The sequence below is a fragment of the Phaethon lepturus genome, unplaced genomic scaffold (genome assembly GCF_000687285.1).
Source record: "Phaethon lepturus isolate BGI_N335 unplaced genomic scaffold, ASM68728v1 scaffold2399, whole genome shotgun sequence".
Classification (NCBI taxonomy): domain Eukaryota; kingdom Metazoa; phylum Chordata; class Aves; order Phaethontiformes; family Phaethontidae; genus Phaethon; species Phaethon lepturus.
In genome coordinates this window covers 49,194-62,834 of record NW_010561016.1, presented here as the reverse complement: position 1 = coordinate 62,834, position 13,641 = coordinate 49,194, and the positions used below count along the sequence as shown (strand labels likewise).

The 13,641-nt window shown below is 38.6% G+C and overlaps 1 protein-coding gene across 1 annotated transcript in view; it reads right to left on the bottom strand.

Annotated features, from left to right (window-relative positions):
• Positions 1-3,062: 3,062 nt before the first annotated feature.
• The window catches only part of HEATR5B (HEAT repeat containing 5B), a 57,553-nt gene continuing 46,974 nt past the window's right edge, over positions 3,063-13,641 (bottom strand). The window contains exons 32-36 of the mRNA XM_010293829.1: positions 13,604-13,636; positions 11,173-11,397; positions 8,556-8,707; positions 5,348-5,561; positions 3,063-3,749 (exon numbers count right to left, since the gene is read on the bottom strand). Of these exons, the coding sequence (XP_010292131.1) occupies positions 3,445-3,749; positions 5,348-5,561; positions 8,556-8,707; positions 11,173-11,397; positions 13,604-13,636 (929 nt within the window). The 3' untranslated portion in view covers positions 3,063-3,444. The remainder of the gene's footprint in view (positions 3,750-5,347; positions 5,562-8,555; positions 8,708-11,172; positions 11,398-13,603; positions 13,637-13,641) is intronic.

Here is a 13,641-nt window from a genome sequence, read left to right as displayed (position 1 = left end):
CAGCGAAAACACAGATTCATCGTAATCTCCACCTCACAGCAGGATTTAAATGGCTTGGGCACACTCGCGGCCCATCCTGAGGACATAAAAAGGGGCAGGTGTCTCACAGCAGTTCCACGAACTTCGGTCAAGCCCTGCCCTCACCCCTGGCTTGTCCCTGCTCTGTTCTGAGCAGTGCTTGGCCTCAAAGCACCAAATACTATATATCCATCCTAAAACGGGATGGAGAGCAAAACCGCATTTTTCAGAAATTACCACTCTGCCACTTCTGCGAGGAAAGTGAAAACAAGATTATGCCGAGACTGGTGGCAAAGCCCTGGGCTGAGGGAGCAAGCCGTCAGCAGCATTGCTCTCTCCTACTTCTCCCGAACACACGAAGTTAGGCTTGCTTTCCGTACTACATACATACTAACACCGCAGGCTTGCTGAAGACAGACAAACATGCCACTACCAACAGGCTTGACAGCACGGCTAAGCGCCAGGGGCACCCCATCGCCTCCACTCGACCCCAGGCGTGTGTGAAAGGTGGCACGTGGCCACCGAGGCTGCTGCGGTAGGGTCACTGCAGGTGCCCAGAAGGGGCCCCTGCCACCCCTCACCACGCCCTGGCTGCACCAGGAGCACCCCGCTGCTTACTCAAGCAGCGCTTCCTGTTTCCTCCTGGCTGTTCTGAAATCGTACTCGCCCGCTTCGTAACCCTGCCCTCAGAGATGAGAACTGTGGCTGGTGGACAAGCCCTTTGCGCTTTTGAAGATGACAACGAAGGAAGCCTACAGAGAGTGTGGCAGAGCAGAGGGGAACAGGCGCGAAAGCACAGAAAAGGGAGTGTGCTCTGGAGGACCTCGGCAGGGAACCGGGGTAGAACAACAAGGCTCACCCAGAAAGGAAGGAAACAGCAGAGAGAGAGGAAGGACATGAAGGGGAAACGGAGCAAACGAGCTTCATGAAAAAGCACATTAAAAAGATGATTGACAAAGATGAAAAGGAGGGTGACAAAGAACAATAAGCACTATGGGCATTTCAAGTTATTTTGTTTTTTTTAATCAAATGACATTTGATGCCAAAAAATTATGTAAAACCACACTGTTGTACCTTTAGTATCAGGAGCAAGCAAACAAGGACTAGAAACTGGAGAAGGATGTACACAAATGAACCTTGAGCATGTTGTATAGTCACACAGCATACAAAGAAAAACCTCTTCCTTCTCTCTTCTGTCCACCTACTGCCATTTTCCCTTCCGCTAACTTTTTTCTATTTTTCTACAGACTTCTTAGTTATGCTTGATTTCTACAGCTCCCGCCCCCCCTTCTGCATTTTCAGACATCTTGTAAACTAGAGTCTAACCAAAACATAAAAGTGCTGAGATAAAAATTAAAGTAAATAAAACCTGATTATAGTCAAAAAGTTTCCAACAAACATCAAAGTCATTAATTACTGGACTACCTGGGGAGGAGGGAATCTAGAGCAGGTTATAAAGTTATTTTCTTAATTTTACTTGCAAAATTGTGTTCAATTTTGTACTGTTTCCTTTATTTCCTCAATACTTTCTCTCAAATGTTAAACAGGTTCAGAATTTCTTCTGAGCAAAATAGCTTTGTAATGCTGGAAGCACTTACTAGAAAGTGATATACTTTAATCAATTTAATTCCTGCTACACATACAAAGATGAAAAAAGTCGTGAAATTACTCGCCTCCTCATGTACAGCATAGTTTATGCTTCTGCATGTATTTTTACTCCTGTACGACAATGGAACAAGATTTGGAAGTTAACATCTTTATGAAAAATAGTATGCACCACTTCTTCTGTACTCACTTTAGTACTAAAGTATTCACTGTTAAATAAAAGCTTTTCTGATTTTATCTTAAGTATTTTGCATACACTCAATACAATGGGGCAAGAGAGCTTTATCTTGTCCTCCATTTTGCATAGGTACTCAAAGGGTTGTGTAAAGTCTTACAGGAAAAGAGAGACTAGGCAAGTGACTATGCAAAAATAATGATCTACAAATATTTCAACCAACTATTAATCATATTCAATTCTATTTACTATCCCTTTGTTATATTTGGGTTGAAGTAGCAGCTTCTGAAATATGCATATTTTATAGTGTATCCAGAAAAACATCAGAGATGAAGCTCAGCAGGCCTAGCCAAGGCTCCTAGTTACGTGGCTTCTCTCTATTAAGCAAAATGTACAGAAAGATCCCTATAGAAGCCTGTAAATTCAACAGCAGTGTCAAAAAAATTCAGGTCGGTCAGTCTTGTATACACAAGAAAACACATGGTTCTGCACTTTGGCCAATAGGAAGGGCGAGGTCTGGCAGCAGACAGACATTGGGAGTAACTGGCTCTGCACTGCAAGGGTAGCTCTGGAGCTCTACGCTCCAAAATCTGCAGATCAGACTCACTCAGATGTGAGGGGAGCCACATGCTTTTCAAAAAAGAAAAGCCTTGCAGGGGAAGGAAAAACTGGGAGGAGCCTGGCTCTCACCTGTGTTCTGCTCCCTTAGTCAGTACAGGTGCAAAGCAGTCAAGTAATTTGGATCTGCAAACTTTATCAAGGACTACAGATGAGATATATCCACCATGACTAAAATCTTGCAGGAAGGTTAAATACCTAGGAGTCTGGACAAAGAGCAGAGCACTGAATATTCAACCAGTGTCTATCAGAATAGGAAGACAGCTATCACTCTGCACCTTACAAAGGCCAAAATCTACACCTACAAAAATGCAGACAGCAGGCAATTCTATAAACTCAATTTCTAATGCATTCTTTAAAATTTATCTTAGAAGAGATAGGGGATTAGATTCTTTGCATCCTTTATTAATTTTCAAGCATGGAAATGGATCTGAAAGAAATATACACCACATAAATAAGGACAACTCATTAAGACAGCATGCTTGATCGTTCACCTTGAGAAAGGCTCAAACTTTTCAATTCTTTGTTTTTTTTCATGCAAGCTGAAATGATCTACAAAGTCTGACAATCCCCTTCCCTTATTTGTTTTTAAAAGGAAAAAGTGTGTACTTCTACACTTGACATTCCCCATGGTACATAGGAAGTACTTCACAACAGTTTCCCCTCTTCCGTCCATCCCCAGTGTGCTGGCACAATGGTACGATAACAATCACCAGATTTCAAAAACCACTCAAAGGTTTGGGGTAGCTTTTAAAAATAAATAAAACTATTTAGTCAGATAGAGAATAGTGGGGTTTTTTGGATAATTTACACAAATTAATATGATCACATTCAATTTCCTAAAAATCTATACAAATCCACCACCACTTCCCTTGTAAAGCATGGATTTCAAGTAACTACACAAAGCTCTATCAGACAGCCTTTCACATACAAATTACACAAAATAAGACATATACGCAGTAACACATCGGGGACAATGTAATCCTTCTGACTACTTAATGGTCCAAAAATAATAAAAGTAAAGTAATTCAAAAAAAGCTAGTTTTCAGTTTAATTGTTGGGGTAGAATGTACTGTGGGTGGTGGTTGCCTAGCAGCTGCTTTTGCTTTGCTGGCCTGACTTGCTCGGACTGCAGTTTCTAGACGTGTTTTTAATTCAGGAGCAGCTCCCATTACTGTCTTGAAAGCATGTGGGTAAAGTGGACCAATGCGCATTAGATTCTGAAGTGCAAATTCATGAAGATCCTTAGATGCTGTAGATGCAGAAGCAAAGGCATTTTCATTCAGTAAATAGGAGATCAGAGTTGGAATGAGAAGGGCAAGCAACTGGACTCCTAAAAGTGAAAGAAAAAAAAAAGTAATAACCATATCAGAGAATACAACAAAAGAAAATTAATTTTATCAGTTACCAGACTTGTAAGGGTAATTCGGTTTTCAGAATTGACAATAAACATTGTAATTAAAAAATTATCAGATAAAAACCAACTGAAACGTAGATGGTTCCTGACCTTTGGTCATTCAAATCTTTCTTACCACGATTGTGTTTCAGACTCCTATTGTTGTTCATCACAGTTATTTTGTTCCTAACACATCTTCAAAGATGCCTTGCACCATCTGATTTCAGATCATTGATAAGAGATCATAAGATGTAGAGTGCCCATCATATCAAAGGATTTCAAAACACTTTTCAGGCAGACAGAAGTGTTATTTAATTGAAGCTGAATATCAGCCTCCCCAGTGAGCATAACAGAACCGCTATTAAAAAAACTCCAGGACAGTTCACCGCTGAATTACTCCATTCTGGAAGACTCCAATGCAAAAACTAGCACCGCAGCTATACTTGGGCTAGCATGAACTAGTGAGGCCACAGCCTAAAATGGCACAGGGATCAAAAGGGTTTATCTTTAGAACAAAAAAGCAGCTGAACTTCAGCAATAGGGCTAATTTTGGTATCTAGCAAGGATACAAGTATGCCTTTGAGATGTGTAACAGGTTAATTGTAAATTTTAAGCTCAAAGAACTTAAACACTAATGGTAACTCATTTATCTAGAATTTTGTAGGTCATCAGAGTATTAATAATTTTCCCCTGAAGGTTTTGACTAAGTTCAAACTCATGGGGTGATTGTCTCCAGCCAACATTAGCAAAAATCAGATGTTTTGTTTCCTCATTCGCTTCAGTTACTCTCTCATTTCACATGTGTTTCAAACAACTGTGCCAGAAGCAGAACGGGGCTCAAGAAAACATACATTTAGTGTTTTATCATCCATGAAGAGAAACATCAAGAGGGAGTGGGAGGGGTGGGTGATTGGGGACAAAAAACCCAAACCCACACAAACCTGACAGTAATTTTTTTACAAGGAGCTTTATCAGCATTTAAAGCCGAATGTCTCCAAAGTAAGTCTTTAGGAAAAACATTGTTTCAGTTATTCTCTAACTGAACTTAAAGATAAATTATAAATACTGTATTCTATCTAACGCAGCAAACAGGAGGCTCCATCTACAATCAAGATATTCCGACCAGTACAATTCAATTTCTTGGGCTTTTTAGATGAACTTGTTTGAGCTCATAGAAGCAACCTGATAAATGTGATTGAGTCTGCTAAAATAAATAAAAGCTAACAATGGGAAAAAGTTAATTTAAACAGTGTGAAACATTTACAAACAGAAGAAAACATCACCCACTACTGCAGTTCATGTTTAGCTTTTTTTTTCCCCTGCAATCACCAGAAATGCAAAGGCTACAGCATATCATACTGTATGTGCTATACGAGTCCATGTATACAAAAGTTCTAGTACTGGAATTACAAAAGCATGTTGCACAGACATGGTCTATTTGTCACTATGCCATCAAGTTCCTAACTGCAAGATTTCTAATGTTCAATATCTTATTTTACCATTACATATTTCTCTATAAAAAACTAAATACTTACTATTCTGCTCCTCACCAAGGGCAACCAATGTTTCAAGGACTTTAATTCCTTCCTGGACTGCTAACAGCTCCAGGTTGTTGTTCGGGCGGCTCCTTTCCACAGCTTTCAACTTCTCAACCATGATAGGGGCCAACGAATGAATGTATGGAGTTGACAGGGCACGATTGGTGTGTTGGAACACAGAAAGCAGAAGCTGGTAACACTTGGCTTGAACCTAATCAGATCAAGATAAATACATTGTCCTGAAAGTTATTTGTTAACTCAGGGAATTCTAATAAAATCTCTTATCTATGTATGCGAGATACACGTGACACTAAAAAAAAAAAAGACCGCTGAAGGGGAAGGAAACATAGTCAACAAGAGGACAGCAGCACACAGCTCATCTGAGAAGATAATAATTAGCCCAGTTTTCAATAAAAGGAAGGCCAGTTAGAAAAAACATGTAGGTACTAAATAGCAGTAACAACATGAACTCAGAGAAAATAAAGGAATAGTTTATGTCATACAAGTCAGTCACACAGATCCACAGAGAACTACATCTTTAAGTCTCAGAACTACCAGCACTAAGAGTATCTGCATCTGCAAAATCATGAAATGCTATTCCAATCTCAGAAGGGTAAAACAGCCCATAAAAATGACTCAGATCAAAGTGATCTTCCTGCTCTAGCATGAGCCAAGGCTGTATCCAAAAGTGGCAGGGCTGTTCACCCTTCCTTCTCATTCTCCATCTTGTGCTGGTAATAGCATAGGAGTGTACGTGTAGCCATACAGTGAGCTGGATCACAGAACCCTCTCCTTCTATTTTCTTTTTCCTCTCCTCCTCTTTTCTCTAGAAAGCAGGGATTATTAAAGTCAGCGTTTGGAAAAATGACTCACTGATGACCTTGTTTAGACAAACTTATGAATGCATTTTATTTGGGTGTACAAATCCTCCTCCAAAATCCCACACAAATAACGCAGAACTTTTGAAAAGGTGTAACTCCACAACAAATACAATGATAAAACATTGCACGTGCTTTCAAACTGCACTCAAGTCTGAACAGGATGAGTTATTGAGCACATGCTGAAGAGAAACATTGTAAAGGAAGTATTATTGAACACAATTATCTGTGAGGAGATCCAGGGATGCCTGGAAATATAAGATGTATAAATAAAAATACTGAATAAACATTATAGATAATAAAAGCTAATAGTAAGAAAATACAAGTTATGCAGCTTGGGTTACTGTTAAGCCACTAGTATACGTCTGCCAGTTTTCTACAAAACTCAATTTTTAAGGCCTCAAGTAATAACACTTCCTCTAATACCATTTGTATGCTTTCTAACAGAGCTCCACAGAAGAACATTTTCTCCTAGTGCCTTAACTCAGCATTATCTTTGACCTGTTTCAACAAATTATGCTTCTCTCTCTCCATACCCCTCCAAATAATTCCCTTCCCTTTCTGACTACATTCTTTAAACTTTACTCCTTATTACCTATTAAGATTATTAGCCTTTGAAACAAGGAGTAAAAGTCTCTTTTCTTACATGCATGCATAATTCAAATAAGAGTTTTATGACTGCATCTGACAGCAGAATTTCATCCAAACTTCTTTTGTTCTGCCTATATAATATAAAACTTTTGAATATTCTGCATTCACAGACGTCTACAAAAACTCCTGTGAGGTAAAATCAGGGCTTCTTCAAAGTGTGTTAAGGCACACTCATGTAAAACTTACTCATTAGCATTGAGAGACAAGGGTCTGTCAACTGAGGCCCCTTGTTGGGGCAAAATGAACTTGAGCTCAGCAGCCTTCTGGTTATTGCTATTAATGATATTTAACCTTTCAGATTTTTGCAGGTGGTAATAGTTTCAAAAATGCTCCTGTATTTCTAAAGAAATACCGCTGACTCATAAGAAGAGTTTTTTCCACAATCCATTCAATGCTTTTAGTACAATCTGTAGAATGCTTTTATTACAAACAGGTGTCTAGCTACTGACCCCAACAATGAGTGTTTCATATTTAAAAAACCGGAACGGACACACAAGTATTACAGAGTATATGTTCTGCACATCATCGATGAGAGTGAACACAGTCTGGGCTGCTGTCAAAGCATTCTCTGTGAATTACAAAAATAGTGGTAACTTCCAGCTCACTGACAGCTTTCCAGCAGGGCGGTGGGCAAAGATGTGCTTCTCTCACTGTTCATGTGTTTATACAGAGCTAAGAGAAGAGTACAACATAAAAGTTTCTGCTTAATACAACTGACACTTCCATTCACACACTAAAATTTTAAGTAGCTTTCCACTTAAGTCAAGCTTCAGAACCAACAGAATTTTATGTCCATGCTAGAAAACACCACCCTGCTGCAGAGAAGAATTACCAGTCTGAACAGAATTTTAAATGTCTCACTGTGAACTTAAACACACCAGCATTTTTTGCATGTTTTTCTTCTCAGGAATCTCTGCAGCGCTCGCTTGTGGAAACACTATGGATTTTTCTCTTTAGCTCCCACCTGCAGATATGTATACCCACTCAAATAAACTGATGTATACATGGCTGGAACAGTTAAGCTTAACTATACAGCGCATTAGCCTGCTTGAACAAAGTCAGCCTACAACTTCGTTTCCCTCTTCAGTGAGAAAATAATTCAGAAGGTAATTCATAAAGACAAACCAAAGAGCAGAAGTGAAATCAGGAAGACAGATGATTCACAATCTGTATATGTTCTGATAGTGACCACAAAATTTTGTTTTTGCACTCAAACTGAGTTTTGTATGAACAAGTAAAATAAGCACAGGTTTTGCACAAACAAATACAAAATTAATCAGAACTGTGAGCTGTAATTTTATCTACAGAAAAAGTGGTTTAGTTTGTTTTATAGAAGATGAGCATTAATGCAGAAATGTCACCATTGGCAATCAACCTTTTTGTTTGCTAAAATTTGGTATATCAAAGATTTTTTTTTTTTTTGTTCCCTTTTAAAAGCTGCAAGTCAAGAACCTGGCACAAGGCCATGAACACACATTATCTAGAAGCACTTAGTTTGGGTTGTTTTGCTCACTAAAGAGTTTCTATAATGCAGTGGTGAAAATTCTAGTTATTTAAACAAGCAGTATCAGTCTCTGAAGTAAGTGCATCACAAGGCATTCAGGAAATACGGTAAATACATCACAACCAGTTTTTCTCAGCAGTATATCCTTCACACTCTCATAACATGATCTTACCCAAGGATCACAGGAATTTAATGCACTTTTAAATCTGTTCATACATCCATTTTGTAAAGACTGCACTCCAATTATTTCAGTGCTTGCTGACCAAAGGAAGAGAGCAATAGCGGTAAGGATGCTTACTTCATCAAGAATAGGATTAGAGGATTCTGAAAAACAAAAGCAAACATACCATTAACTTACTCCAAAAAGGGTTTAGAATTTATTTAGCAAAAGCCAGTGAACACAGATAAACTCAAAAGAAGAAATAAATGTACTTGAAATTATTTGCAACTGCATATAGATATGCATCTATTTATTACAGAATATTGACCATGACTGACAAAAAGCTGAGCTACTCTATTCTAACAGTTGTTTAAATAAAGTCAAACTTTCTGAAACCTAAATATCAAGGAAAAAGCATCACCTACAGTTTCTCTGACCAAGTCATGTTTTTTGTTTTCCATATGTAAACAAGAGAGGAAAAACTTTTTTTTAATCCTTTCCCCATTAAAAATATACTTTGCCTTTTTTTTTTGTTTATTCCCTTCAGCTGATACAGCAGAGCAAGAAGCTGATACCCAGCATGGCAACAACTTTTACTTAACATGAGGTTTCACATAACAGACTAGCTTCTCCTGCTTTTCAAATAGTCTGTATTTGCCATTGCCATCCTTTTTTTCCTTGCACAAGTTGTCTTCACAGATCTCATTCATGAATTTACATCAACAGGAAAACAAATGTATCTAATTATTATAATATATATGCAAGTACTGTTCTGCTGGTTTTGTTGGTCAGATTGTTTCTGCTCTCCCTTGAGAGGTACAAAGAAACAGCAAATATATAGTCAGCAAAAAGAAAAATAGCATGACTGCCCTTTACAGATGTCAGCTGGTGACTCGATTCCCTTAGCTAGGATGTGAAACCTCACTTCAAAAAACTACTCCAAGCATTTTAAGTGACTTTTTTTTTTAATTTTAAATTTGTTCAAATTTTATTGAATTATGAGACTTGAAATTGGATGCAGTAGACCTTGCTTAGATTCTTCTGTCTATGATGTGTCCCACTCCACAGAAGATTGGAAAGGAAAACATACATTTTTGCAAGGAAGAAAAACATTTCAGAAGTCTGCAAAAAAGCCTAAAGCCAGTAACGCTTCCGGAAAAAGGGACTGGGAAATATTTACAGTAACAAAAGGTTGAAAGACAAGAGCTGATGTGACAAATCAAATTAGAAGTTTGACTAACACAAATCTACTGATCCTTCCCCTTCAGACATTTTCAGGATCATTTGCAATTACCTACTCACTCCCTCCCTCTCACATGAGTAACTCCATTCAAGTCTCTCTTCAGTCTCTGTAAATGGCTCCTTGGCGATGTAATAGGATGGTTTTTGGCTGAACTACCATTATGCAAATGACAAATTGTTGTGTGTCTCTTTTGCTAACTATGCAGCTGAGACTGTACATTTTTTTTTGCTTTTCGAATGGCAAGGCAAAGTACAAATGTGAACCAAAAGTAGTCGTCTGCAGTTCTCCAAAGAGACGCAGCAGATATCCTGCTGGTGGGTAACGTATTTTTTTGGCAGAGGTAGGATTTTTTCTCACCACTGAAGTCTTGTGACTGTATTGTGAATATCCTACTCCAGTATGAACCTTGCCACAATTATCCCTTGCTGTCTTCAGGCTCCTTCACTTTAACACTCACTGTTCATTAAGACTATATGAATTGTGTCAGCAAACACTTAAAAGATACATTGATTGACATTTTTCTTCAGTTTTAATTCAAGGTGTCGAGTTGATGTACTCTACATGTACAGTACTGAACAATTACAGTTTCAGTAAAGAGATCAGTTCCCCTACAAACACTGTTTTGGCAACTAAAATCTCCTTTCCTTCAAGCTAGCAGGTATTCCATGGAAAGATGAAAGGAAGGGTGGGAATGATAGTTTACTCAGGCCTTGCCAACACGCCTAGAGTTGCCAGTAATGACAGAAATTGAGGCATAGTCCAGGAAGTAGAATTCAGCTTCGAACTCCTTTAGATTTTATTTGCGAGACATTGAGCAGATGTCAGAAATATCAATCAGTATCAGAAAGTAGATCTCCAAATTCCAGAAACAAGTCACTAGCTGAAACAATGAAGACTGGTAAGGTCAGCCTGAGGAAAATCTATAGCATGAAATAATCACATCATAATGGGATTCAAAACGGAAGAGGAAAGTCTGAACGAGTACAGAAAAATACCCTACAGGAGGGACCTGGGTTGGGGGGAGGGCTGCAAGATGAGTTGCAAGAAGCAAGATTTCTAACAGTAGATCAATATTGTCAAAGAAAGCAGACCAACAGGGACAAATCTGGGATGGGAACTCCTGAGATGTAAATGTATTTTCTTAAAGCCATTGCCATGCTTGTCTTCAACACAATGTATTAAGCAACTCTGATTAGTTATGCTCTGTGTACTCAGGTCTTTCTCCAATTTCAATTTTACAAGCAGTTCATCACCACTTTTCATCCCAAACCCTCAGACACGAAGCCTATTAAACTACAGGCTTAGTAGTTAGTTAGTTGCCTTTTCATTACAGCAAAACCCAGTTCTCTCTTAATTTTAACACTCTTGAACTGGGAAACCACTTACCAGGTTGCGAATATTCCAAGATAGATGCCAGAGTGCTGCGGATAAGACCTGTCCATTGTTTCTGAGTTTCATCAGTCCTGACTGTTGGAAGAGTAACAATAGTTTTTATCCCTTGAAGAGCTGCACTGACTGGAGGTGGGACCTGATTATCTGTTGATTTTACTGCTGTTTCTTTCAATACTCTTGTAATCAGAAATAAGATAGTGGGTAAGATTGTCATACATCCTAAAAAGGGAAAAAAAAGAAAAATAAAAACCAACACAAAACAAAACAAGAAAAATAGAATTTCTGAAGTTAATTCCAACACGAGTGTTAAATAACCTCTTTAGCTTTTCCAGTATGGATACATATGGCTAGGAGACAAAGGAGACACCAAGATAATACCGTTCAATATTTTATCATCCAATGCATTTATCAGTACTACTGAAGTGTACCATAACACAAGTCATACAAGCCAAGACTTAAAATGTTGCTATCAATTTAGGAATGATGATTCAGCTATTAAAAAGTTTTGCCTTACATGGCGTGTGGTACATGATATGTATCATATTGAACACATTCAGAATGTTAAATATCTTAAAACAGGATCTACGTATTGCTAGGGTCCTATAAAGTAAACAACAAAAACACGAGGTCTGGAAACAGGTATCCAAACCAAGTTATGGCACTTTCCAAGGAAGCTAGTGCGTGGTAAAGCCCCAGAAGCAAAGCAAGGAAGCTATCTGGGTGTCTCACATCTTGGGCAAAAGCTGTAGCCATCTGGCTACTCTACATAGAAGACAAAACAATCCTCCTCCTATTACGTTGCTTTTCTGAAGCAATCAATGCCTACCCACATATTTTGTGCAGCCAGTCCTGCAGATGCCAGTTAGGCATACTCAAGGAATACTGGTTAGGTAACACATAACCTGACTTTAGACACATGGGAACTTTATTAGAAGGAGTTTCAGTAACACATGTAGATTTTAAGACCCTGCAGGACTGAAAGAAGGGTGCTGTTGGGTTCAGGTGTGTAATATCAATCTACAGTTCACTTCAGACAGTGAAATCTCTTTCCATAACTTTTCTGTGCCTCATCTTCCCACATCTGTAGAAACACAAATCCTGCCATTTTCCTACTTCTGGGAATGCTGTGATGATAAATACTCTTCCTGATCCTCTAGATTAGATTGCCCAGGATCTTGTCCAATGGAGACTGCAAGATGCTAATGTTTTAAAGAAAAAGGAAGAAATACAAAAACCCCACTTAATCACCGAAAGCGAAGAGTTTTCTTTTTTCAGTTTCCCTTACATGCAAAGGCTCAATTAACACAAAAGTTTGTGCATGTATTATCCCCCAATCCCTACAGATATCATCTGGCTACATCTTCTAGATGAGAAAAAAACCCAACTGTAGCAGTGTTTGTCAACTAACAATGCCTTCACTGGCCACTTGCCCAATGCTGGGAATCATGCCTTCACTCCAGTCAATACAGAAGTAGTACTGTTTTTGCCCACCTTCTCCTCCTCTGCCACCACCCCCACCCCATCCACAAAAAAGGGGGGGAGAGAAATGAAAAAGAACCAGGAATCAAATAAAAACAGTGCAGGACTCCAGATCAGCTTTTTAAAGAACCATAAGACATGAACTGGCTGTTTGAAGACACCCCATGTTGTGTTCTGAGCATGACTTTGTCCAAATATGTTATTTACCATGCACCTCATTAAGGAACCAACCTGGCCCTCATTAAGGGACCAATCTCTAACATGTCTTATCTATATCAGTGTGTGAAACTTCCCAGAGATCCACGAGACAACTCTTAAGCAATTTGTTCTCTGAAAAGCAAAACTCACAGAGCACAGCTTCCCATGCAATTGTGTCCTTTACCCCTGAATTCCACTCAGTGCAATTACCCTAGTTTACACATATCCTTTGTGACAGTCTCCCTGGGCAGAAGAAAGCTCCATTTAGTTTAGAGTCAAATTTGAGATGACTGGCAGCCAACGGCTGCAAAACCAAGTGTACCACAGCTGAATTATGCTGGTTTTTCCTTAGTAGGATTCTCTTTTCATCCAGCTGCTGCTTTTCATGAACTTCTCAGGAATTTAATTATCTCTATGTTCTTTTACAATATGATTAAAATTGGCCAAAAGTTTTCACAATTGTGAAAAAAGAAGGAAAAGACAACAATAAAATCATAGTGATATAGAGCTCATTTCCTCAGCAAACTTGTAGCACATATGCAAATTTAAAATCAAATAATTTCCTTTATGTTGGTCACTGGAAAAGCCTGAATTATTAATTTATTTTAGAACCTAAACATACTTTTTAATAGCTGACCCTTGAAGTATCCCATAAAAATGTTATTTACAGTTTGCTTTTAGTGTCACATACGTTCACTACGCTTCCCCTACAGTAACCACTCATATGTATTTTGTTACAATACCTTACCTGCTGGCGAACACAGAGAAGGCAGGTCAGACAATATA